This window comes from Plecotus auritus, assembly GCF_963455305.1.
Source record: "Plecotus auritus genome assembly, chromosome: X".
NCBI lineage: Eukaryota > Metazoa > Chordata > Mammalia > Chiroptera > Vespertilionidae > Plecotus > Plecotus auritus.
Window position 1 is genome coordinate 111,299,721 of NC_137784.1, and position 24,330 is coordinate 111,324,050.

At 42.6% G+C, this 24,330-nt stretch overlaps 1 protein-coding gene across 6 annotated transcripts in view; it reads right to left on the reverse strand.

Moving 5' to 3' along the window:
- Nucleotides 1-2,423: 2,423 nt before the first annotated feature.
- The window catches only part of HS6ST2 (heparan sulfate 6-O-sulfotransferase 2), a 364,462-nt gene continuing 342,555 nt past the window's right edge, over nucleotides 2,424-24,330 (reverse strand). For all 6 annotated transcript variants that reach the window (XM_080651925.1, XM_080651926.1, XM_080651927.1 and 3 more), the window contains one exon: nucleotides 2,424-5,436. In XM_080651925.1, the coding sequence (XP_080508051.1) occupies nucleotides 4,551-5,436 (886 nt within the window). In that variant the 3' untranslated portion in view covers nucleotides 2,424-4,550. The remainder of the gene's footprint in view (nucleotides 5,437-24,330) is intronic.

Sequence of the window (24,330 nt, forward strand, 5' to 3'; positions counted from 1 at the left end):
CACCTCTATATTCTCTCAGACTCCGGGATCATTATAAACTCTGCCAAGATTTCACTGTTTAGGAAGTTTTAATTGGCTCTCCAACACAAGGGTTGATCAATTTTTTTTCTCTCCAGGGCAAGAAAGTAAATATTTTAGGCTTTTCACGTCATAAGATCTCTGTTGCAACTACTTCTGCCTCTGTAGTGTGAGAATAGCCAGAGGAAATATGTAAAGAATGTGCATGACTGAGTTCCAAAAATTTTATTTACAAAAGCAGGTGGAGGGCTGCATTTGGCCCAGGTCCATAGTTTTTGAACCCCTGCTCTAGCTACTCAGAACAGTGTCTCTTGTACTGAGAAACAACTGATTTGCTTTGTTTTAAAGATACTATTCTCAGGCAGTTTCAAGGGTTTTAAACATTTGTGAAGGTCTGTTGATGTATTATAAATTTACTTTAGAATTTTTAAGGTGTTGATCTAATTAGGATTACCTTATCCCACAATCCCATGAGGTTACATTTGGACTCTGAATGCACTGTGTCTTGTTAGACGATTTACAAATACTTGGTTTTTGTTTGTTTGCATAGTTTGATCCTTAGTAAAACTGATAGAAATTCCTCCTTAAGTCAGGGCAAGAAATCTGTGGGTTGCACATCACATCACCCTAGACTACTCTGTTGGTCTCTTCTGTGTCTCAGGCATGGGGAAATTGTAGTTGTCTCAAACCTGTCATGTGATGATTTTATGTTTCTTTACACCACCACCCATGGAAGGAAATCATCTCTGCACGTGTGACAGATCTTGTAGACCTCCCACCCCTCCAAGATAGCCCTGCTCGTATTTGGTTATATTCCTATGGAGAATCCTAAGTCCTTAGATACTGGGTTAATGAATTAATTATTCATTATAGCTCCTCTCTGGGCTACGTCAATAGCCAATTTCCTTAGTAGTCAACCCTGAACTTGTGATCTGAAGCATAGTGCAGGTCTTCTACCTATTCCCCACTTCAGTAATAGAGCCCAGATCTCCAAGGCTGCCCTCCTCAAGGGAAAAAGTCTTTATTTTCTAAATATTTTATGTTCCTGTTCACCATTCCTCCCAAGGGGTTGAGGGACCCTTATACAATCAGGACCTTTCGTTACTCAATTATTACTCAACTAGAGGCCTGATGCACGAAGATTCGTGCAAGAATGGGCCTTCCTTCCCCTAGCTGCAGGCAATGCCTTCGCTTGGGTGCGGAGCTGCCTTTCTGCCTTCGCTCCATCCTGGAGCCACCTTTCCGCCTTCCCATGTTGCCCAGAGGCCCGGAGCTGCTGGGGAGGGTATGGAATGCCTGCGTCCTGCCCCACCCCTGGCCACTCGGCACACGTATGCAAATTAACCCACCATCTTTGTTGGGCTAATTTGCATACTCACTCCTGATTGGCTGGTGGGTGCTGCGAAGGTACAGCCAATTTGCATCTTTCTTTTTTATTAGTGTAGATAAACAGTTTATGGGCAAAATTTTCTAAGTATAAATAGTTTACATGCTGAGTATAGTTAAAGTCCCCTCTAATCCCAAGGAAATAATACCTAAATTCTTTTTTGAAAAGGGAAAGGACAAATAATCCCCATCTATAGTCTTAACCATAAGTTTGGAGAAAAATGTATATTGGATATTATTAGAGTACCTTGTGTTCCATAAGTTTAAAAATCAACACTTTATTGCTTACCTTTAACCTTTCTCCTGTGGACACAGGGGATAGATAAGGAATAAGGAGTGCTATTTTTCCTTCCTGCATGTTCTAAGACATGCACATATATACTTTAATGAATTTTAAATTAAAACATGCATTCATTTGCATAGTATAATGGGTTGAATGTGCCCCCTCCCCAAATTTTATCTGTTGAAACCCTAATCCCAATGTGGTGGTGTATGTAGGGCCTTTGGGAGGTAATTAGGTCATGACTGTGGAGACCTCATAGATGGGATTAGTCCCCTTATAAAAAGAGGCCAGATAGCTAGTTAGCTGTTTCTGCCATGTGAGGACACAGCAAGAAGATGGCATTCTGCAAGGGATAAAAGGATCCTTACCAGAACCTGACCATTCTGGCACCATGATCTCAGACTTTCAGCCTATAGAACTATGGGAAATAAGTTTATGTTATTAACACCCAGTTTAGGGTATTTTGTTATAGCAATCTCAGATAACTAAAATACAATAGCAAACCTTGTCGTTCATGGACAACTGTTTTACTCAAAAGAGGAAAGAGTGTGGATTCCCATAGGAAAGCGGCCAAAGCTAAGTCCATTTAGATTAGAATGGGCCATCTCATTTCCATATCAGGTGGCCAAAAGGAAAAAAGGAAACTCCTTGAGAAAAGAGAATTCTGTCTGTGAAGTCATAATGTCTAGAAGCTACATACCTCAACTATAATAACGAAATTACTCAGAGGCTGCAATTTAAACTTTATTTCATATCTATTGTTAAATTACACAAAATTTATGAATGGTTTGTAAAGCTACACCATTTGGACAGATGTTTACAGTTGAAATCATGATGCTGACAAAAAAAGTATATTTATAACATCCCCTATATACAATAATCAGTACAGACAGAAAAAAATGCACTTAATCTCTGCAAACCATGCACACCACAGCAACAACACAAAATGATTTTCTGAAACAAGCTTTTCCACTGGCTCAGGCTTCATCTTACTTCCTAACAGTAACTATCAGTTTTCAGAGCAAACATTATCAATTAAAATGAAACAAATTTGAAATACCACAGTGATCTACAGAGTCTTTATTTTAAAAAACACAATGTACACAAAATATTTCACTCTAAAATACTTTGACTTGAAGGTATGTTTTATTTTTTTAAATTCCTTTCAGTTTTTCAGTTCTCAGAATTCCCAGGACTGCAATACTGTCAGATAAAGCAAAATTTAGGAATTCTGGCACAAGCTCAGAGTAAAGAAAATTTATTTTCAAATCAAATACTCAGCTTCTTGTCCAGCTTGTGGCCATATTATTACAGATGAAACTAGATCATGCAAATGAGCAGATTGTACAAGATGTGTCTTATGGTCACACTTCTAAGCATGGCCCTTCTGAAAACAAATGCCACTTCCAGTTGCCTTGTTTGATCGACAGCAAGGGGGTTAGTGTTAAGTTCTTACAAAAGTACAACAAAATCTGTAAAATGCTTCATGGAACAGTGGGTTATGTACTTTCTTTTTTTGCCCTGCTCAATTCATAATCAATACCCTAGAGTATTTATTTATAGACTAACGTTCCTCAACTTACATGCTGATACTTAACTTCATGGCAGAACACTGTCTCCTTTGGTTCTTTCTTAAAGCAAAACCTGGTAGAGGGTTAACCTCAAAGAATCAAGGTACAGCATTTGGTGTTATTGAATAACTGGCTATCCTAATGCTTAGTCTACCATTGTTTTTATTGTGTAATTGTCTACAATCTGTCAACACAAAAAAAATAATGGGCTAGAAATAGCCAGCCCAAGTGAAAACATTACAATTAAAATATACAAAAGTAAATAACAATTCATTCACATTCAGGTTCAATTCTATTTGATCAAGAATAACTTCAGCAATATTTTTAGACACATTATCCTGTTCAAGAGTTTCTTGATAAGGACTTCACTACACAAATATTGATAAGACAATTCTATAGAAAATCCTGACTTTTATCCAGGATTATATATCACAATAAATTCAGCAACACACCATTTAGATGACAAAGGAAGATTCTATAAATGGGTTAGTTTGGAATGAGCACAACTCAGAAGCCTTAAAATGAATGAGAAGCAGCGCCAAAAGATTCCAGAATTGTTGACATTACAGTGCCCAGAAAGTATCTGGAAATTAGGTCTTTACATTGGTATTCCATTTAGAATAAAAAGTGTTTTGTTAATATGAGATACACCCTGTTTAAAACCTTTGAGAGTAGAAGGTAGAAAAAGTTTAAAATTTTAAATATCTCTTAAATAACAAGATATGGTCCTGTTCTACTTGAAAAGCCAATACTTTTACATAAAACTACCCATGTTTGGGAGAGAAATTTTTCATTTTGTACATTTTGGTAAAATGTAGAAAATGAAAGGTTGTGTGATTAATTTTAGGCTTTTTATGTTTATATTCATGCTAACCCCTGAAAAAAATGCTTCTAAGACTGAGTTTTAATAGTGTATCATAAATAATTTAAAGTCCATTTTTTAAGCGATAAGTTGTCACATTTTGTTTTCATTTTGTCTTTATAACGAATTTAAGAACTTCTTACAATATCTAAAGAGCAATTTCTCTTGAGTCTAGTTTGGCTGTTGGATTGTATAAATACTCCAACAAACCAAAAATAAGTGGGGGGACAATTAAATTACATATTGAAATTTGTTCTACCCACGCACAGTATAACATTTAATTGAAAGGCAACTGTAAAGGCAACATCTTAACTTTTATTAGCTTCCAAATTGAAGGAAGCAAGATGTGTTTGGACACTCTCATCTTTTCAGATTTGCCATATTTTTACTGGCGCTTTGGGATGAGTGAGCAAAAGCCTTTGGGAGCCATTTAACGCCATTTCTCTACACTGCCTATGTAGTCATTGGTGCCGTTGCTGGTGTTGCTATCGCTCTGCTCTTGGCCTGGGTTCTGCTTCGGGCTTTCCCGGTTCTCCTTCTGGATTGAATTCTGACTCGAACTCTGAGTCAGATTCTGAATCAGATTCTGAGTCATGTTCTGATTTGCATTCACATTTGGGTTCTGACTCTGATTCTGACTCGGATTCTGGCTCTGGACCTGACCCTGGCTCTGGAAATGGGTCTGAAGGAACCTTCCCTTCAGGAATTTGCGTTGTTCCTGACGCTTCCGCCTAGCATCCTGATGATCCTTCTGCCTCATAAACTGATACCTTTGCAGAAAGAGATCTTTCGCATAGCTGTACAATTCCATATCCAGAAAATTCAGTCCCTCAATTCGCTTTTGGATTTCCTCATTGATTTCTACACTAGAGGCCCTAGTGGTATTATATTGGGTAAACGGCGAAATGAAGTTCATGTTGAAGGTTTTTTCAAACAGATATTGGGTCTTCCGCTGAAACTCAGTTAGGCCGAAGAATGCCATGTGCTTCAGATTCGATTTGGCACTTTCTAGCAGGACCTTGTTTCTTTGCTTTTCGGGCATGACAGAGAGGTTGTAGCAGCCTACGAGGGTCAGGTCAGAGAGCATGCGCACCTGGCGGTTGTTGGCCAGGTTATAGGGACAGTCCATGAACTCTTTCAGCGGGCAGCCAGACCAGTCATCACCAGTGTAGCAGCTGGGCAGCTCTTCAGAGGTTGGGGGCCTTCCATCACAGACATGCAGTGATGCTTTCCATGTCGCCCCTCTCTGGACATGCCTCCACTCACTCAAGTACCGCGACACTGGGTCTCGGAGGATGGTGATATAGTGGAAATTCCTATGGAAAAAGCACAAAGACCAACAGTCAGGGATGTGGGTGACATAGTGGCGTCAGGGAGGTGTATGGCATATGCGATGTTCACTGGCTGGTAAGGAAGGCAAAAGGGGAATGATGGAGAATTGGTGGCATTTGCCCTGTGGACTGTGCTGTAGTCTCTCCTCTCTTGAGTTTCACTAGCCTGTCCAGATAGCTAATTCTTTCACCTAATTTGCTGGTATCAAAAGTTTAGGCCTAGGACATCAGTCTTGTCATGCTTCACTTGCCCTCTGTTTCTCTCTCTCCAAACAATGACAAAATCCTTTCAGTGGCCCCATTTGCTAAGTAGGCAACCATTTTATTTCAAACCACCACTGGCAAACTCACATTAAATAATCATGAAATGGAGACTCAGTGGAAGTAAGTGATTTTATTGAAGTGATATGGAATTGATAAGTGAACATAAATTCTAATCTTTCTTGCTAAATACACAAAAGCTTTTTTTCTCAATATCCAGTCTAATCAGAATATCATCTCATTTTAAAGAATATTTTTATTGATTTCAGAGAGAAAGGGAGAGGGAGAGAGGGATAGAAACATCAATGATGAGAGAGAATCATTGATTGGCAGCCTCCTGCACGCCCCCTACTGGGGATTGAGCTCACAACCTGGGCATGTGCCCTTGACCAGAATCGAACCTGGGATCCTTTAGTCCGCAGGCCGACACTTTATCCACTGAGCCAAACTGGCTAGGGCTTAATCAGAATATCTTATTTTTTTTTCTTTATTGATTATGGTATTACATATGTGTCCTTATCCCCCCATTGTCCCCTCCCCACTCATGACCTCACCCCCATGGCATCTGTGTCCATTGGTTAGGCTTATATGCATGCATACAAGTCCTTTGGTTGAGAATACCTTATTAAAAAACAAAACCTCATTGAAAGATTGTCCGATATGATATCTTTGATTTTGGTTGTATAAACATCATGGCTTATACATTATGGAAGTGGAATGCATAGATAGGCAGAGCAGCCCAGGGCCTCCAGAAATAAACATTGTGATTAATTACTGACTAAAATAAGCATGGTATCTGCCAATGGCATATATGCAAGCTACTACCTTCGTTTCAGTCTTCGCTCAGATGATACTTTTCTCGATAGGAAAATTAACTCTGTAAGTATCAAAATGCCCCCTTTCTTTACCCACCGAAAGAACAACTTGATGTCAGCAAGAGCAGAGGCTTAGCTGTGTGATTCCCTTCACTTTAAAGCTGAAAACTGATAAAATTCTTTGTTCAAATAGCAAAATAGCAAACATTAAAACCACACACACCCATACACAGCAGACACACACACACACACACACACACACACACACACACACACACACACACACCCTACCGCAGAAACATTAAGCCTATGATGTGATCAGGTATACCCAAGGGGAGAAACAACCAGGAGGTGGGCTTTTAATAAGAAATGAATTTCCACTTAGGTGCACTGCATGAAAGACGAGGTGATGGGAGGGCATATTGTGGGAGGAAAACAACAATAAACACTGAATATTAGCATTTAGTTCCTTAAAGAAAGCCTAGGGAATGGCTTACAGCTTTTCTGAAGTTTATTCATTCCCATGTGAAAGGCTGGTGGATTTGCACACATGCACAAGGAGCCAAAAGGAACCAACTCAATCACCCAACTAACTACGTCTGTTGGCTGATGTCCTCTGAGGAAACGTTTCTCCCTAGTCTTGGCCTTTGAGCAACTCAGGCACCCTGGGAGCTATCCTGTAGGCCTCTATTATGTGCCTGGTGTTTCCTCTACCTGGTGTGACCTTCCTTCTTTGACTGGAAAATTCTACTCATCTTCCAAGTCCCAGTCCAAGTACTATCTCTCTTCTGAGAAAATTTACTGCAACCCTTGCTGCCAGCCATCACCTCTTCCCTGTGTTACATAGCGCTTCCACACTTAGCCTGTACTAGAATACTTTTGATACTGAATTGGAATTACTTATTTGTATTTCTCCTTAAACTATGTTTTCTAGGACAGGGGCTCTGTGTCATCCTAATATATAAAAACCTTGGGTCCGTCACATCCACAATAACCAGGAGGCTCAAGCAACCAGAAGTCAGTCCGGCAGTCAGTGCTGGGTTGCCGTGGTGACCCACCACTGACTACTATAGCTGCAGGCATGGTGACCCAGCACTGACTGCTGAGGGGGCTGCGAATCAGGCCCGGAGAGAGGCATGAAGAGAGAAGCAGGGTCTGATCCGTAGCCTCTGTGGCAGCTGTTGATCAGCACTTGCCTCTCTCTTTCTTTCCGGGCCTGGTCAGCAGCTGCACCTCCATTTCTCTCCAGGCCTCCACCGGGGCTGCTGATCAGCCCCACCTTTCTGATCAGGCCCTGCTGATAGGCCCAGAGATGCTGACTGGCATAGAAACCGCCCAATCAGAACCAAATCTGGGTCAACTGTGAGGAGCCAATGGCTGCCTAGAGGCAGAGCTTTTGATGCTGACTGGCATAGAAACTGACCAATCAAAACCAAATGTGGGTCAACTGTGAGGAGCCAATGGCTGCCTAGGAGGTGGAGCTTTTGACGCTGACTGCCATAGAAACCAACCAATCAGAACCAAATTGGCCAGCAGAGGAGGGCACTTGGGGGTGATCAGGCAGGCAGAGGCAGTTAGGGGCAATCAGGTCGGCAGGGAAGGGCAGTTGCGGGTGAGATCAGGCCAGCAGGGGAGGACAGTTGGGGCAATCGGGCTGGCAGGGGAGCAGTTAGGTGTTAATCAGGCTGGCAGGGGAGCAGTTAGGGGGTGATCAGGCTGGCAGGAAGAAGCGGTTAGGGGCAATAAGGCAGGCAGGCAGGCGAGCAGTTAGGAGCCAGCAGTCCTGAATTGTGAGAGGGATGTCTGACTGCCAGTTTAGGCCCGATCCCGCAGTAGGACATCCCTCGAGGGGTCCAAGATTGGAGAGGGTGCAGGCGGGACTGAGAGACCCCCTCATGCACGAATTTCGTGCACTGGGCCTCTAGTAAAGTATAAGAAAAATTGTATGTCAAAATTTAGATAATGTAGATGAAATGGACAAATTCTTAGAACACTCAAGTTATCTAAACTAATTCTAGAATGTCCCTTGACCAGATGGCCTCACTGGAAGCAGTTAGGAGTCAATCAGGCTGGCAGGGGAGTGGTTAGGGGGTGATCAGGCTGGCAGGCAGGCGAGTGGTTGGGAACCAGCAGTCCCACAGGGATCGGGTCTAAACCAGCAGTCAGACATCCCCCAAGGGGTCCCAGATTAGAGAGAGTGCAGGCTGGGCTGAGGGACACCCTCCCCCCAGTGCACGAATTTTGTGCACTGGGCCTCTAGTCCTTCTATAACTCTCACACCATCCATTCCACCTTTGTACCTTGGCCTTTACACCTGGCACAAAGCAGAATCTCAGTAACTCCTTCAATTGCTTATTTAATTTACTATTCTGGAGAAATTGGAAACTAAGAAGGATACGCCTAATCATATAAAAACTCTGGCTAATTTTCTAAGTGCCTTGCAAAAATTACAGAAAAAAAATTTAATCACTTTCAATGTTTTTCTGGAATAAACAAGCATGAACACAGAAGAATCTGGGAGTGAAGATGAAGAGGGGGCCAAGACCAACTTCACCTATTCTCACTGCTTTTCCTAGGACCTGACTTAGTGGCTGCCACTAAAATTCATCTCAATGAAGACACACTGTTAATGAGTAGCAGCTTTTGTTCCCCAGCAGCCTTTACCAACAAAGGTGACTATTCCCATGGGCTTCCTCCTTCCACTCCAAGCTTTGGTATTCATTCATTCAGTACATAGTTATCAAGCCTTTATGCTAGGCCTCAGGCTATAGCTTAGTGACAATTAGTCTGATTATTTGGGAAAAATGAAATTTATGAAGTTCAGTGACACATTTTGGATTAATCTTTCAACCAGCTTTTCCAGGCATGCATTATAATGGGGGCTGCTGGGTGTTTTGAACCACCATAGTGGAGTCACCTTCATGCTTAGCTGACAGTCCTTCCCTAGTATATTTTCCTGATTTAAGCCTACAGTGACATCTTCTGGTAAATCCTAGAGTGCACCCCAGTTCCAGTCTGAGGTGCTCCTTTCTAACAACTCTTCCTTACCTTTCAGAGCAGATTAATCACAACCACCAGGGTTAGTGTCAGGAACAGTGATTTGTAAGTACCATTCCCACATGGAGAGAGAGAGAAGACACCACAGAAAGGCAGAGACAGACATTCCAAGAGTCTTCATGTTCTGGATGTATGACTCCTTTTACTCCCAGGTCCCTAGTGCCTGCATTAGATGAGCGCAGACCAATGTGGGCAGCCTCAGTCTCTACACTGTAGGGATTATTTTGGCAGCAAGAGAAATTAGAGCCTCCTCATAGGCATGCATGCAGGTGTGCATGCATACACACTGCCCTGGTGATAACAGCCACCCTACATTCAGATGGCAATAGTTCTGGAGATTCAGTGATTGCCAATGGCCCCCTTCCTCCAGGGAAAACAGGCCCGGAGGCCCAGATTGCCATAACTGGAAACACTTAATGCTACTTGAAAAATGATCTCATAAGTTAAAAGGAAGATCTGCTAAAGGGCAGGTCTGCAGGAGTGTCCAGTGGCCTCACGAGTTGCATAATGTGTTGGTATTGAGAAGGCAGGTAAGAATAAAATCTGGGAGGTTTAGCTGGGCACAGGATCCAGGATACCAATTCCTCAGAATGAAGAGTTGTTAAGGGAACATTAGCGAAGCAGTCTTCCCACCCACAGCAAATAATGATATGAAAGCCCAACCTTATGGGAATGTATTGGGAATCAAATAGGCTCAGGGACATGGGTGGCACTTTTCCACTGGTTAGTTCAGTTTAAGTACCTAATGTGTGCCTGGCATTGAGACAGGCATGGGGGACAATGACAGGAGTAAGAGGTGGGAACCTAAGCAAAGTATCTATATATATAAAAGCCTAAGCAACCATTACGACCGGAACGACCTGTCAACCAGTCGCTATGATGCACACTGACCACCAGGGGGCAGATGCTTAATGCAGGAGCTTCCCCCTGGTGGTCAGTGCATTCCCACAGCCAACCTCCTGTGCCTCCATCCCCCCGCCCAGCTGGCTGGCCAACCTCCCGCCCAGCCAGCCCCCCCAATTGGCCCTGATGGGGAAGCCTGCCGGCCAACCTCCTGAGATCCCTCCCTAGCTGGCCCCCCCAATAGGCCTTGATCACCAGCCAGGCCGAGGGATCCCACCTGTGCATGAATTTGTGCACCGGGCCTCTAGTTTCAATATAATGTTAGAGCAAGTACAAGGCACAAAGAATGCAACTTGCAGTGATTTTTAGCCTAAACTGATGAAAGAAGAAGAATTTGTGTAACTTATTTTGAAAAACAAGTAAGAATTAGATGAGGCAAGAAGAGAGAAATGGGAGTATGAGGCAGAAAGATTAGCATGAGCAAAGGCACAGAGATATAAGCTACCATGTTATGTGTGGAAGAAGTGCATTAAAACATCTTACTGGGAATTCCGAGATGGTGGCAGGAATTGAGGGTGAAGAAGTAGCAATAAACCTGGTTGTGGAAGGCCTCAGATGCCATATTTAAGAATTTAGACTTCTGTGGGCGACAGGGAGGCTTTTAAAAGGTTTTAAGCAGGGAAGTGTCATGATGAGATCTGTGTTTTAGAACGATCACTGTGTATGGTGTGTGAAGATGGAATTAGAGAAATTAACTTAGGTTACTGTAGAAAACAAGACCAAGGAAGGGAGGCAGACTAAAAAAATATTTGAAAAGTAGAATTAACAAGACTTGGTGACAAAATGAATGTAGGTGAAAGGAAGGAGAAGGGATTAATGATGCCTCAAAGATCTCTTGAAAAAAGTCTGAAGTGCCTGCAGGACATTTAAAAAGAGAGTTGAATGGAAGGATCTAGTACTCAGAGAGTGATCTGGGCTTAAGATAAAGATGTGTTGTCTGCAAGATGTGGTAGTTTCAGGCTGTGAGGACCTTTCCTTCCTTCCTTCCTTCCTTCCTTCCTTCCTTCCTTCCTTCCTTCCTTCCTTCCTTCCTTCCTTCCTTCCTAATCCTCACCCAAGGATATTTTTCCCATTGATTTTTAGAGAGAGAGACAGAGAGACAGAGAGAGAGAGAGAGAGAGAGACATCGATGTGAGAGAGACACATCCACCAGTTGCCTCCCACACGCGCCAACCCAGGTATGTTCAGGAGTGAACCTGCAACCCAGGTAAGCGCCCTTGACCAAGAATTGAACCCACAATCCTTCAGTGCATGGGCCAACGCTCTAACCACTGACCACCACTGCCCAGGGCTAGAGATTGGTTTTTAATTCCACACATATGGCTCCAGATATTTAAAAGAGAACATTTAATACCCAGAGGTTTCTCTTCTTTATGCTAAATATGGTTTTCAACTATTCTCTACACAGCTTCGACTGCCCTTTCTGTCCTCTTTTTTGCCTGTGAATATATCCCACTTTATTGGAATATGCCCTCCAGGCATAGTCTGACAAGTAACAAATAGGAACAGTATAACCCCCCTCTCACTCTTGACACCATTTCTCTAAATGTGGCCTCATATCACATTGGCCTTGTTAGCAGACACGCCATACTACTGGCACACAGTCAACTAAATTCTTTCATTCATTTATACATATGCCATTTTGAAACCCAATCTACCTTGTCCTAGACTGATGCCGTTTATTTATGGTCCCATTTCTTTTTGTTAGAATAAGTCTAAGCCTGTCAAAATGTATCTGGATTTTGATTGTACCCCCCAATATCATCACTATATCTTGTCATTCCTTTTGGCAATGCCCATATCCAGGCACTGATCAAAACAAAACAAGATGTAGGTGAAAGCAGGTCTGGGGTAGTTGCTGGAAATCTTTCAGGTTGACATAACCCCAAAGGTTGCTGCTGAATGGATGGATTTAATTTTAAACCAGTGAGCCACGTTCAGTCACAGGAAAATCACACTCAGTCTGTTTCATTTAGTAGTATTTGGATGGAAATATCTTGTGATTAAACGTGTCACTTAATTTAGATGACCAGGAATCACATCTTTAAATTGGAGACATGACTCCCCATCAGTTATCTGGGTTAATGGCCATTGTTTTTTACTCTGTATGCCTTTGCAGGCAGAACACAGTGAAATGAGCTACCCTGTACAAGTCTAGGCCAACTTCTTCCTGTCATTGATAAGTAACTGAGGAAACAACAGCAACCAATGAAAGAGTTGTTTCAGCAAGAAACCTAGGGGACACCCTGCCTCCTCTGTCTTGCCCATCACTAACATCTGAACTTTCCCCAAGTCCTGTTGACTCTAGTTCTTTTTTAAAAAAATACATTTTTATTGATTTCAGAGAGGAAGAGAAGGGGAGAGAGAAATAGAAACATCAATGATGAGAGAGAATCATTGATCAGCTGCTTCCTGCATGCCCCCTACTGGGCATTAAGCCTGCAATCCAGGCATGTGCCCTAACCAGGAATTGAACCGTGACCTCCTGGTTCATAGGTCAACCTCAACCACTGAGACACGCCGGCTGGACCTGACTCTAGTTCTTTCATAGCCCTTCAGTCCATCCTTTCCAATGCCTCAGGCCCTCATCACTTCTTTACTGGATCACTGTAGCAGCATTCTGGTCTGCCTCCCTGCTTCCAGTGTCACATCCATTCCACACACCCCTATGGCATACATCTGACCTGTCATTCCCTAGTTAAGACCTCTCAATGGTTCCATATCATATATGACATGAAGTCTAAGCTCCTCCACATGGGACCTGGCAACCACCTTTCTTTCTCTCCCTTGTTTCTATCATACATTTTCCTCCTTTTCCTGTGTGATTTTACATCCCCCTCCCCTCCTCTGAATCTCAGACATTTGGCAATATCTGGAGACATTTGCTTGTCACAACTGGGGGTAGATGCTACTGGCATCTAGTAGGTCGAGTGTCAGGATGCTGCTAAACATGTGACAATGCACAAAGAATTATCCAACCAGATATCAATAGTGTCAAGGTTGAGAAGCTCTGCTCAATATTCTATGCCCCAGGCATGTAAAAATAATGTTAATTTTCCAAATTGGTCACAGGCAATGATTCTACAGGCCTCTCTCCTTTGCATATGGAGGGCCCACTCTTTGATAGTTTATATCTGTATCTTTGTAGGTTATCTGGAAAATCCTTTAAAACTCAACTCAAAGATTGCCTCTTCCTTGAAACATTCCTTGGCCTTCCTTGGCAGATTTCACTGCCCTGGTATTCCTCTGTTCCCACTGCACTGGTATTCTCCCATTGTAGCATTTATCACAATGTGCTGAGATTATGTAGTAATTTGTCTGCTTCTCCCATTGTACTATGAGCTCTGGGAGGGCAGGGACCAGGTATCATTTATCAACATAATCTCCTCTGGACCAAGCACAATATTTGGCATCAAATAAGTGATTAATAAAAGATTGATGAATGAAAGTCTGCAGCAGAAGCAGCAGAGCTTAGGATCAACTAGGAAAATGCATATATTTTTCTTTGATAAGGAAAAGCCACTAGATGTCAGTATTAAATAACAGATATACCATTTTATATCTGTGATGGAATATTTTAAAGAGATCTAGCTATAAAGGACATCTAGTAATATTTAGCAGCTGCCCCTGATTTTTTGTGCAGCATCCCACTGTTAAAGAAGGCTGGGGAATTTAAGAATATTAAATGTAAGGAAATGGACAAAAACAAGAACCATATTTTTTTTTTTGTTTTTACAGATTATCCTGCAATGAGTACCTGAGTACTAAGTCATGCAATCCTAGACTTTCAGAACAAGAAGGAACCTTTGAGATAACAAAACACTTAGGTCAAACCCTTATCTTTTGAGGTGAGGAACTCAAGGTCCTGAGAGAGGCAAGAATTTGCCCACAAGTCACAAGTGGCCAGTAGCCCTTGGGAATCAGTCTAAGTGCAAGGAATATTGCTGGGCTGAAGGCCTGTATTTTGATAGATCCTGTCTTTGTGTTTGTTAATTACCTAGGACAGCAAATAAACCAAGCCTGAAAGATCTCACCAATCCTCAAGAAGGGGAATTATTAGGCTCTTGAGAGACAGCACTTCCTTATACCAATTGCATATCCAGGAGCTGGGGGTGCTTGTGCCTAGCACTTATACATTAACTCCCAAAAATACTGTGAATTAGATAATATCACTCCCATTTCAAGGATGAAGAAACTGAGACTCAGAATGAATTGACTCAGGGCCATGCTATAAGTAAGGGTACTTAGACTTGAACCTGTTTCTCTCTGATTCCAGAACATATATTCTTCCCATTCCAGTCCTGGGACACAAACCCGTTAGTTCTGCCTCTACAAACAAACTAAAGAAGTGGTTCTCAAATTGTGGCCTCAGACCAGCAGCATCAGCATCACTTGCAAACTTATTAGAAATGCACATTCTTGAGTCCATTAACTGAAGCAGAAACTAGGGGGTTGAGCCTGGCAACCTGTTTTAACAATCCCATCAGGAAATTCTGATGCATATGCACGGCCAAGTTTGAGAACCACTGTCCCACACATGTGGCCTCAGAGATCAAAAGTCTCTCAGAGATCCCAGGGAATACCCAGAGTGTGGGTAAGCCAAATTTGCTCCCAAGAGCAAGTCTGAGCTCCTCACTGTAGTCCTTAGACAAGCCCTAAGGATGCCCATTTCTGTCCAGGGAAAGCCTGAGAAAAGTTGTGAGGATCATGCTGGAACATTTACTTTAAGGCCACTGGTTAACGAAAGGCTACAGTAAGGTTTTTCTTGTGCTACTCAAAGGGGAATAAGTACCAAAGCCTTTTTTTTTTAATGGAAGAAGGCCAGCAAAACTATACCACTTAAGGTCATAGGAGTGATCAATGAAAAGTTAATTTAAGAAAGGGAACAAATTCGTAGCCCAAATCAATAGGAATAAAGATTTTATTATACCCGAAGTTAGTTGCTTTGTGTTGGATTTTTTAAATTCAACCTTTGCACATCTTGTTCTTGGATCAAGGGTGAGTGGTAGAAAAATAAGAACTGTGGTCGGTTGTCGTAAGTAAAGTCTCTAAACAGTAGGAGTTATATATGACATTGAGTCATTAATGCTGAAGGTCTGGTCTCCTTCCTCGATTAATGATCTCTGAACCAACTGCATGGACCCTCCACCGCATGTAAATGACTTGGTCAAATCAAGGAGTATGCCTTTCAGATCAAACGACATTAATATATGGGCACAGAATAAATAAAAGCACATGTAATTAAATCAAAGGGAAATATGCCTCTGATGGGATTGGATCCCTCACACCCTGGAGTTGCCACTTTAACTGCTGTTCTTGTGTGACTCATATACTGGCAGTCCCCAAAGAAGAGTTCCATAAACACTGTGATCAGCAGTGGCAACAGTCTTGTAAAAGAAGTGTAGGACTTTGAGAGGGGACTATTTTGAAATGGGTGGATACTCACTTCATGTGTTGTTTTTTGGTACATTTGCCAACAGTCTTGTGGCTTAGTCATGCTTTATCTAGTGAGAAGGGTGAGCTATCACCTTCACATAGAATGGGTTACTTAGAGCAGCACCACCCATGATTTGATTTGATTGTCTTTACAACACTAGGAAAACCCAAATGATCTGGACACTGAACCTCTCCCTTTCCTCCTCAAGTTGATGTTATGGGCTCACGACTTGGTCAGGATCTCTTGGGCAACCCAAGAGATGTAAGGAGAAGGACCAACTCTTGGGAGCCCACTGATCTATAAGAGAAACAAAATTTTCACTAGTTCTTTGAATGGGTTGCCTACAGTCCTTAGCAAGACATAACCATTCCAGGTAAATACTGGATATAAAACCAAGTTGGAAGAGGCTACAGGTCTTGTACACACCAAACAAGCTATTCAGTTCTTCTTGCAGAGATTTTTTGCTATTCTTTATACCTCACCCAAAGGAATAGTTTTGTGTTTATAAGCCAATAACTTTATTAACAGCTTAGTTAATTGATTTTTCCCCTCTAACCTATCTTGTGTATTGTGGGGGGACACTAAACAGAGCACAAATATGCTTACATTAAACAGAAGGACATTTTTTTCTATGCCATTCTTCTTTTCCTCTTTCTCTTACAAAGTAGGAAAATTATGTTTTCTTCTTCATTGAAAAGGAAGAAAGCAGGATTTCTAATGTCTGTAAATTCAAACCCAATGTGGAATTCTTCACATAATAAGTCCCGGTGATATTTACTTCTTTTGAAATAAATCTAGCTCTCTTCCTTCCCAAAGCCCAGTAGGCTCCAAAGTACATAAATCTATGGACTTTTGCAAACAGTGAAAAAGCTGATTTCTTCAACAAGATGTGAAATTCCAAGTTTTATGACCCATAGTTACCAGCCTTCATCCAGAGTTCATTCAATTGCATGGCAGCATGAAAAGTTTTGCAGCTTACAATGCCTCCTGAATTTTTTTGCATTCTGAAATTATTTTGTGAGTCTCGGTTCATTAATACTTACTGTGCTTTTTGAGATGGGAAGAACTTCTTGGGTGTGTAGATAAGGAAGCTAGGGTGTGTAGATAAGGAAGCTAGGGCCCCATGAAGGGAGGCTTGGGAAATGTCTGAGTGCCACCACTGGGAAGTACCGTGGTTAATGTCTTCCTCTTAAGATGAGCATCCTTAGTGTCTCTTGTACTGGGAATCTACTGTTCCTGTCCTGCCTTTTTATTGGAAAGTACATCCACTACAAAAGCACTACATGTTCAAAGTGTCAATTAGTAAGTAATAAAACTGGTACCTTTGTGACATTCAATTCGGGAACAGGTATGCACAAGTTGGGGATATAATATTCATTTAGCCCTAAAGTTGAGGGGTTTGGCCTTGAATTGTAAGACAGATATTTAATCTATCCATAATAATATACCAACTTTGGGTAACCCCCAAATTGCTACAATTAGAACTGTGGGGCACAGTAGTGTGAAAGCCATATGCATATGGGCACCTGCTCTCAAAGAGCTTACAATTTAGTTGGGGAGGCAGGACCAAAATTCAGTGTGGGGGGTAAAGTTTGAATATAGGGAAGGGCTAAAATAAGTGCAAAATTAGTCAGCGAGGAGAGTTTACTATGTTCTATGATGATCAAGGAAGGCTTCATGGAGGAGGAGAAGGCTGATCACATCATAATGAATAGATAAGATTTAAGTAGGTGTATGGTAGGGTGGGTAGGAAGCATTATGATGTGAGCAAACAGTACAGAGGAGCTACTAATAAATGTTATGATTTAACAGGCGATTACATTGTGCCAGGCATTATGCTAGATGATTCCTCACAAAACCACATTAAATTGGTGCTAGTGCCTTCATTTTAGGCACAATGAATGTAATGATTAAGACAGTCCATTCTAGACCAGCCAGTGTGGCTCAATGGTTGAGCATCGACCCATGAACCAAGAGGTCACTAGATGGATTCTCGGTTAGGGCACATGCCCGGGTTGCTGGCTGGATCCCCAATAGGGGGTGTGCAGGAGGCAGCCTATCAATATTCTCTCTCATCAATGTTTCAATCTCTATCCCTCTCCCTTCCACTCTCTCTAAAATCCAGAAAAATATATATATTTTAAAAAGGCCCATTCTAGAACTGCACTGTCCAACCAATATACACTGAGTAGCCAGATTATTATGATCTCTGAACGCATAATAATGTGGCCAATCAGTGTATATCCTATATAATAAAAGGCTAATATGCAAATTGTCCCCTCGACCAGTAGTTCGACTAGCAGGCAGGCCGGCCAACCGCCCATGTCCCCTCCCCCTGGCCAGGCTGGCCGGACCCCACCCATGCACGAAGAATTCATGCACCGGGCCTCTAATACACACACACACACACACACACACACACACACACACACACACACACACACACACACTGAGTGGCCAGATTATTATACGTTCAGAGATCATAATAATCTGGCTACCCAGTGTATAGTCACCAGCCACATATGGCTAGTGAACCTCGTGAAATGTGGCTACTTCAAAATAAGTGCTTTAAGTGTTTTCAAGCACATGTACTAAGGTTGACTAAAACTGAGAGGAAGATAAAATATTTCATTAATTAATTATTACTTATACTGATTACATGTTGAATGATAATATTTTTCATATATTGGGTTAAGGAAAATATATTACTAAGTTTAATTTCACCTGTATCTCTTCATTTTAATGTGCCTATTAGAAGATTCAAAATTATAAATGTGGCTTACATTATATTTCTGTTGGACAGTGCTACTCTAGAGCCAGAGTGCCTGGGTTCATATTACAGCTCTGGCAGTTACTAGCTGTGTGAGCTTGGGCAAATAACTTAATCTCTCTCTGCTTCTGTTTTTCTTTTTCTCACTTATAATGTGGGGGAAACCACTGGGTATCAATGAAGATAAAATTATATATATAAATACACACACACACACACACACACACTATCTAATAAAGAGGGAATATGCTAATTGACCCTCACACCATTGAAAATATGGCAGCGCCCACAGCCAATAAGGAGGGAATATGCTAAATGACTGCCCTGCCCTCAAAGATGGTGGCACCCACAGCCAATAAGGAGGGAATACGCTAAATGACTGCCCCGCCCTCAAAGATGGTGGTGCCCACAGCCACAAGATGGCGGCGCCCAGTCCCCTCACCCCCACCGGGGTGGCAGGTGTGCGGCAAGGCCAGGCCCACCCCCTGGCGGGCCCGGCCACTCCATGCACCTGCTTCCAAAGTCCCCCAGTCCCCTTAGCCCCCTAGCAGCCCAGGGCCGGCCCGAGGCACAGGCAAGCCTCGGATGGCGGCTGCCCAGCCAATGTCCGAGGCACAGGCAAGCCTCAGATGTTGGCTGCCCAGCCGCCCAGGGCCACCCAAGGCTCAGGTAACCAGGGCTGGCTGAGGCTTGCGCTTCCGGCAGTGGCAGCAGCAGAGGTGTGATGGGGTGTCGCCTTCCCCTGATTGCCGGGTAGCCTCCCGCCCCTGAGGGTTCCCGAACTGTGAGAGGGGGGCAGGCCAGGCTAAGGGACCCCCCCTCTAGTGCATGAATTCCCATGCACCGGGCCTCTAGTATGTGTGTATACACACACACACACACACACACACACACACACACACACACATATATATATATATATATATATATATATATATATAATAGATATATACACATATATGTATCCCCCCAAAATGTATATATGCTTTGAATAATTATTAATTCCAATGTGTTAAGGACAGAAACATCAATTCAACTATCAGCTGTTAAGTGCGTGTGTGGGTGTGTGTACACAAACACACACATATATACTTAGGTCTGTCTTGAGATATAACACTCAATAAATACCAGTTACTATTACTGTTGTTACTGTTGTTAAACAGATAATGGTATTTAGCTATAATACTTTATTTAACCATTTAAAATCACAGCTAGTGAATGTCTGTCAGGTTTGTGTAACTGCTGAGCACAACTCTTGTCCACTGCCCTGGCTGATGCTCTGTTTGGTTTTTGGATCCTCATTACCAGGCACATCTGAGCCTCCAGAGTATGTGTGCTTGCTGCGCACAGCCCAAGGGCACAACTAGTCTGGTCAGAGTAGACGTTTAAAGTAGCATGTAGTTGGATATGCCAAGATGTGAAAAAAGTGGCTGATTCTGTGGTTTTGGTGTACCCATGATAGAGCCTTAGGAATGGGATCTGGGCACATCAGTGCTGGGGCCAGCAGAGGGATGCAGCTGGCAACCATTTTAGCTCAAGCTTCACATTCCATAGACGAGGAAACCAGATAGCCGGCTCCCTTGCCATTTGCAGACTGTGAGAAATCCAGAGACACATGGAATCATTTCTTTAGGGACCTCCACAAAGACAAGGAATCAGGTAACAGGGCTTTTTCACATGGTAGGCAGTCAATAAATACCATTTAAGGTAATTCTGAGCAGGCTGTAGCCAGTTGCATTTATTCACCTGGGCCTGCTGTCTGGGAAGCAGGCACCTCAAGTGCACTTTGGAGAAATCGTTAGAAGAAAACTAGTCAAGATAAATGCCTGCTCTCAGCATTGTGCTATTTTCCAGAAAAGCACAGGGGATATGTCATCCCCTAAATGAAGGCTGCCTTTCTTGAGTCGTGGGTTGATTTTAATGAGCTCTAATACTGTTTTAAGGTGATGAGAGAGATGAAGTGAAAACCCTGGTTTTTGTGTGGGAAGCAGACCTTGTTAATCACTTAAACTGTAAGGAATTGTAACCATTCAGAATTTCAAGGGCTGGCAGGGTTGTGCCTCCTTTCCCCTGGGAGAGTTTTTTTCTGCAGATATTGAGGCTGCAAAAGGTACAACTACTGGGTAACAAGGTTATGCTGTATGTGTGTGGAAATAAGCATTATACAGTATACAGTACCAGGTACAGCGTGTTTCTTTATAGTGATAACTTTGTGAATGGAAAGAAACCTCGCTAATCCCCCACCCAACCTCTCTACCTAAAAAACAATCTGATGTCACATTTGAGTGAGTACAGGAAAGGTCACCAAAGACAAGAGGATCCTGCTTGAGCAGAAGAAATTATTTTGAAGGTTCTGTTAGTGCTAAAAGTGTATAAGAATTCTGTAACTTCTGTGTGTCAGAGGTTACTTTTCAGGGTATAGATAAAAGACTCTGGCTACCTGTGTTTCCCATTTAAGACAAAAAGAGAACCTATCCTGAAATCACTTGTTTAGCATTGGGAAGCTTAGGGGCCAAGTACCCTCTCCAGCCCCTCCCCAGTCACAGAGTGCTCCTCCAGGTTGCAAGTGAATATCACACTGTAATGTCTTGAGTCCTAGAGAAAAAGATATTTTTGTTCCTGTCCAAAATGTGCCAGAGTGGGCAAGCTTACAGTACGTGAAACCAGACAGCTATGTATTTTGCGAAATATGTCATGGTTCCATTTGGTTGGTGAACGCATAAACATCTCACAATTTTTGACAGAGTGTAAATTATTTTTTTAAATGGCATTTTATAAGCACCTTCTTGTGCAAAATGGGACTCTATGATACTGAGGAGGGGTGCGGCCATCCTATAGTCATAGTGAGGAGCAGTTCAGTGAGCAAGAAGCCTGAGATTACTCCATAGCTCCCTCCATGCATAGGCTGAGCTCGGGGCTGCTCTCTAGATGGTTGAGAGCCATGTTCTAGGCGTGTAAACTGGCCCACCTGCTAAAACACAAAGCCTCTGTGAAGGGAACTGATGGGAGCCATGCACAGGCGAAGGTAACAGACGCATATTTTACACGATAGCGGGGCTGGCAGGCCTTTCAGAAGTCAATCGGTCCAATCCCTTTACCAAGAAGCACACCAATGCCCAGAAATGAATGATAAGGGCTTTTCTGGGGTCACATGGCCTGTTTGTGGAAGAGTCATGAACCAAAACCCACGGTGTAACTCCTTCCTCAGGTTTCAGAATATCATGCTGGCCCTAGCCGGTATTGCTCAGTGGATAGAGTGCCGGCCTTTGGACTAAAGGGTCCCGGGTTCAATTCCGGTCAAAGGCATGTACCTTAGTTGGAGGCTCCTCCCCTTCCCAGGCCCTGGTCAGGGCACATGCAGGAGGCAAACAATCGATGTTTCTCTCACATCAGTTTCCCTCTATCTTTCCCTCTCTCTTCCACTCTCCCTAAAAATCAATGGAAAAAATGTTCTTAGGTGAGGATTAACAAAACAAAACAAAAGAATATCATGCTCAAGGTGACTGACAATCATCAGCTTCAGGAAAATGGAACCCCTCTGTTTAGTAGAAGCTCCCTTATTCTCCAGTGCAAGATTCGAAAGCCATAAAGAAGGACTAAAAGTCAATGCTCAGACTGACAGAGATATCTGACTGATTTTCCAACTTAAGGCAAATGCTAGAGTGTGGCACCACCCTCGGACTCTTCCATTAATCATTCACTTTGAAGATGTCAGTGGGGAGTCAGATTCACTTACATGCCACATGAACCACCTACAGAGATTTGCCTCCTGGCTTGGCTTTTCTCTATGCAATTGAAGTTAATTCTCAGAGATAGTGACTCGCAGCAAGTTGGCTTTAAAGCCACAGATGATTACTCTAAATGACATCCCCCTTCGCACAATGGTTTTTCAGAGAAGTCATCTGAAGAAAATCCATTGATATCAGTGCCTGGGAGAAGGAAGGAGGAGGGAGGGAGGGAAATAGGGAGGGAGGGAAGCCAGGTGAATAACAATCAGAAGTTTCATGAGAAAAGGTGAATGGCTCACCATTCTTATTTCTTTAGTTTCCTACACACTCCCTTAAAGTACATAGGACAACAAATAGAATTACCGTTTTTTCAGAAGAGGAACTTGATTGAGCCTCAAAGGAAGTGATTTGCCTAAGGATACACAACTAGTCAGCAGTGGCTTTAGGACAAGAACCCAAGTCTCCTAACTCCCAATTCAGTGTTTTCCTCACTATCCTCTGTTGTACATTAACAGATATAGCATTTTGTCTTTTAAAACAGGCTGTACATTCCTAAAGGTCAAGATGACTGGGCACATCTCTTATCTCTCAGCACAGGCCCAGCACTTGATGGGATTGCAGACTGGTGGGTCAGTTGATTGAATGTGTACCATGAAGTCTTGAATTGCCTAGGATGGCCCTTTCTGTCCTCTCCCACTGTACATCATCAGCTCCTCTTCCCATGTCATTCACCATTAATCAGAGTCCAGGAGCATTATTCTGCAAGTCACACAGGCCCCTTATTCCCAACATTACCTTTTCTCTGGCTTCCTACAGTTCCTCAGGCCCCAATTTTGAAATTCTCCAGTCAGAAGAGACTGTTGCACACAAAATACCACCTGACAGGGTGAAGAAGGTCCCTTTACCTCAAACATTTCTCCACAAGACTGATACCTCACGCTTAGTTAATATTTCTTTTTTTCCTTCATGATGGCCAGAAGATGTTGTCCTTCGATCTTCTCTATCCCCTGTCCTATGCCTCTTGCTTTATCCCTGCTGGACTCTCTCAGCTTAGGCTACTCAAAATCTTAGATCTAGAAGGAACAGAGATTAGAAAAATTCTTTTCATCAAGGTGTCATGTACTTAGCAATACCAGAAGGATTTCCATTTTACAGAGGCATCCCACTCAGGAGCGATGCTGTGCCCCCTGCACTTAGAGAATTTCTGGCAGCAGCAGGGCAAATACTATGAGGTAGGAGGCCTTCCTGAAATCACAGCCTGTATGTGACTGGCCATTGCATTCAGCTGAAAGGCGGCTTCAATAGTCACATTCAGGAAGCCTGTCCCTTTCTGCTCGAACAAAGCACAGCAATTTAAAATGAAGACATTTGGTGACAGTTTTGATCAAACCTCTTTTCCTTTTCAGAATCATGAATCAGTCATGAACACACTAAGTGAAAACAAGATTTATCTCCCTAGACCTATTTTTGAAGTCTTGTTGTTCCCCTACCCTACCTCTTTCCATTTAACGTTCAAGAGTCAAGGTGCGACTAGAAATATGTGTGGGGAGTATACATCGACCTTCACCTTCTGTGTGGTGGGAAGAATGTGTTGACAGTTGAAATATGGGCAGGTACATTTTGGAGAGGCTGGTGTTGCTGCATTTCGTTGTACCAAGCAAATGTCTGGTGACAAATGATTCACCTTTGAGGCTCTTAAATGTGAAATATTTATATTTCTAAGTTCCTTTTCAAGGATTAAATATCTATTATTCCAAACCTTCTTGAAGGGACAACACCTTCTTTGTCCTCTTCTAAAAATGTATCTATGGTAATTTTTTTAGCAAGGCACATTTTCTTCCTCTCTCATTAGATCCTTACAACATGCCTGTGAAACAGATAGGCCCAATCCATTTCATAGGTGCAGAT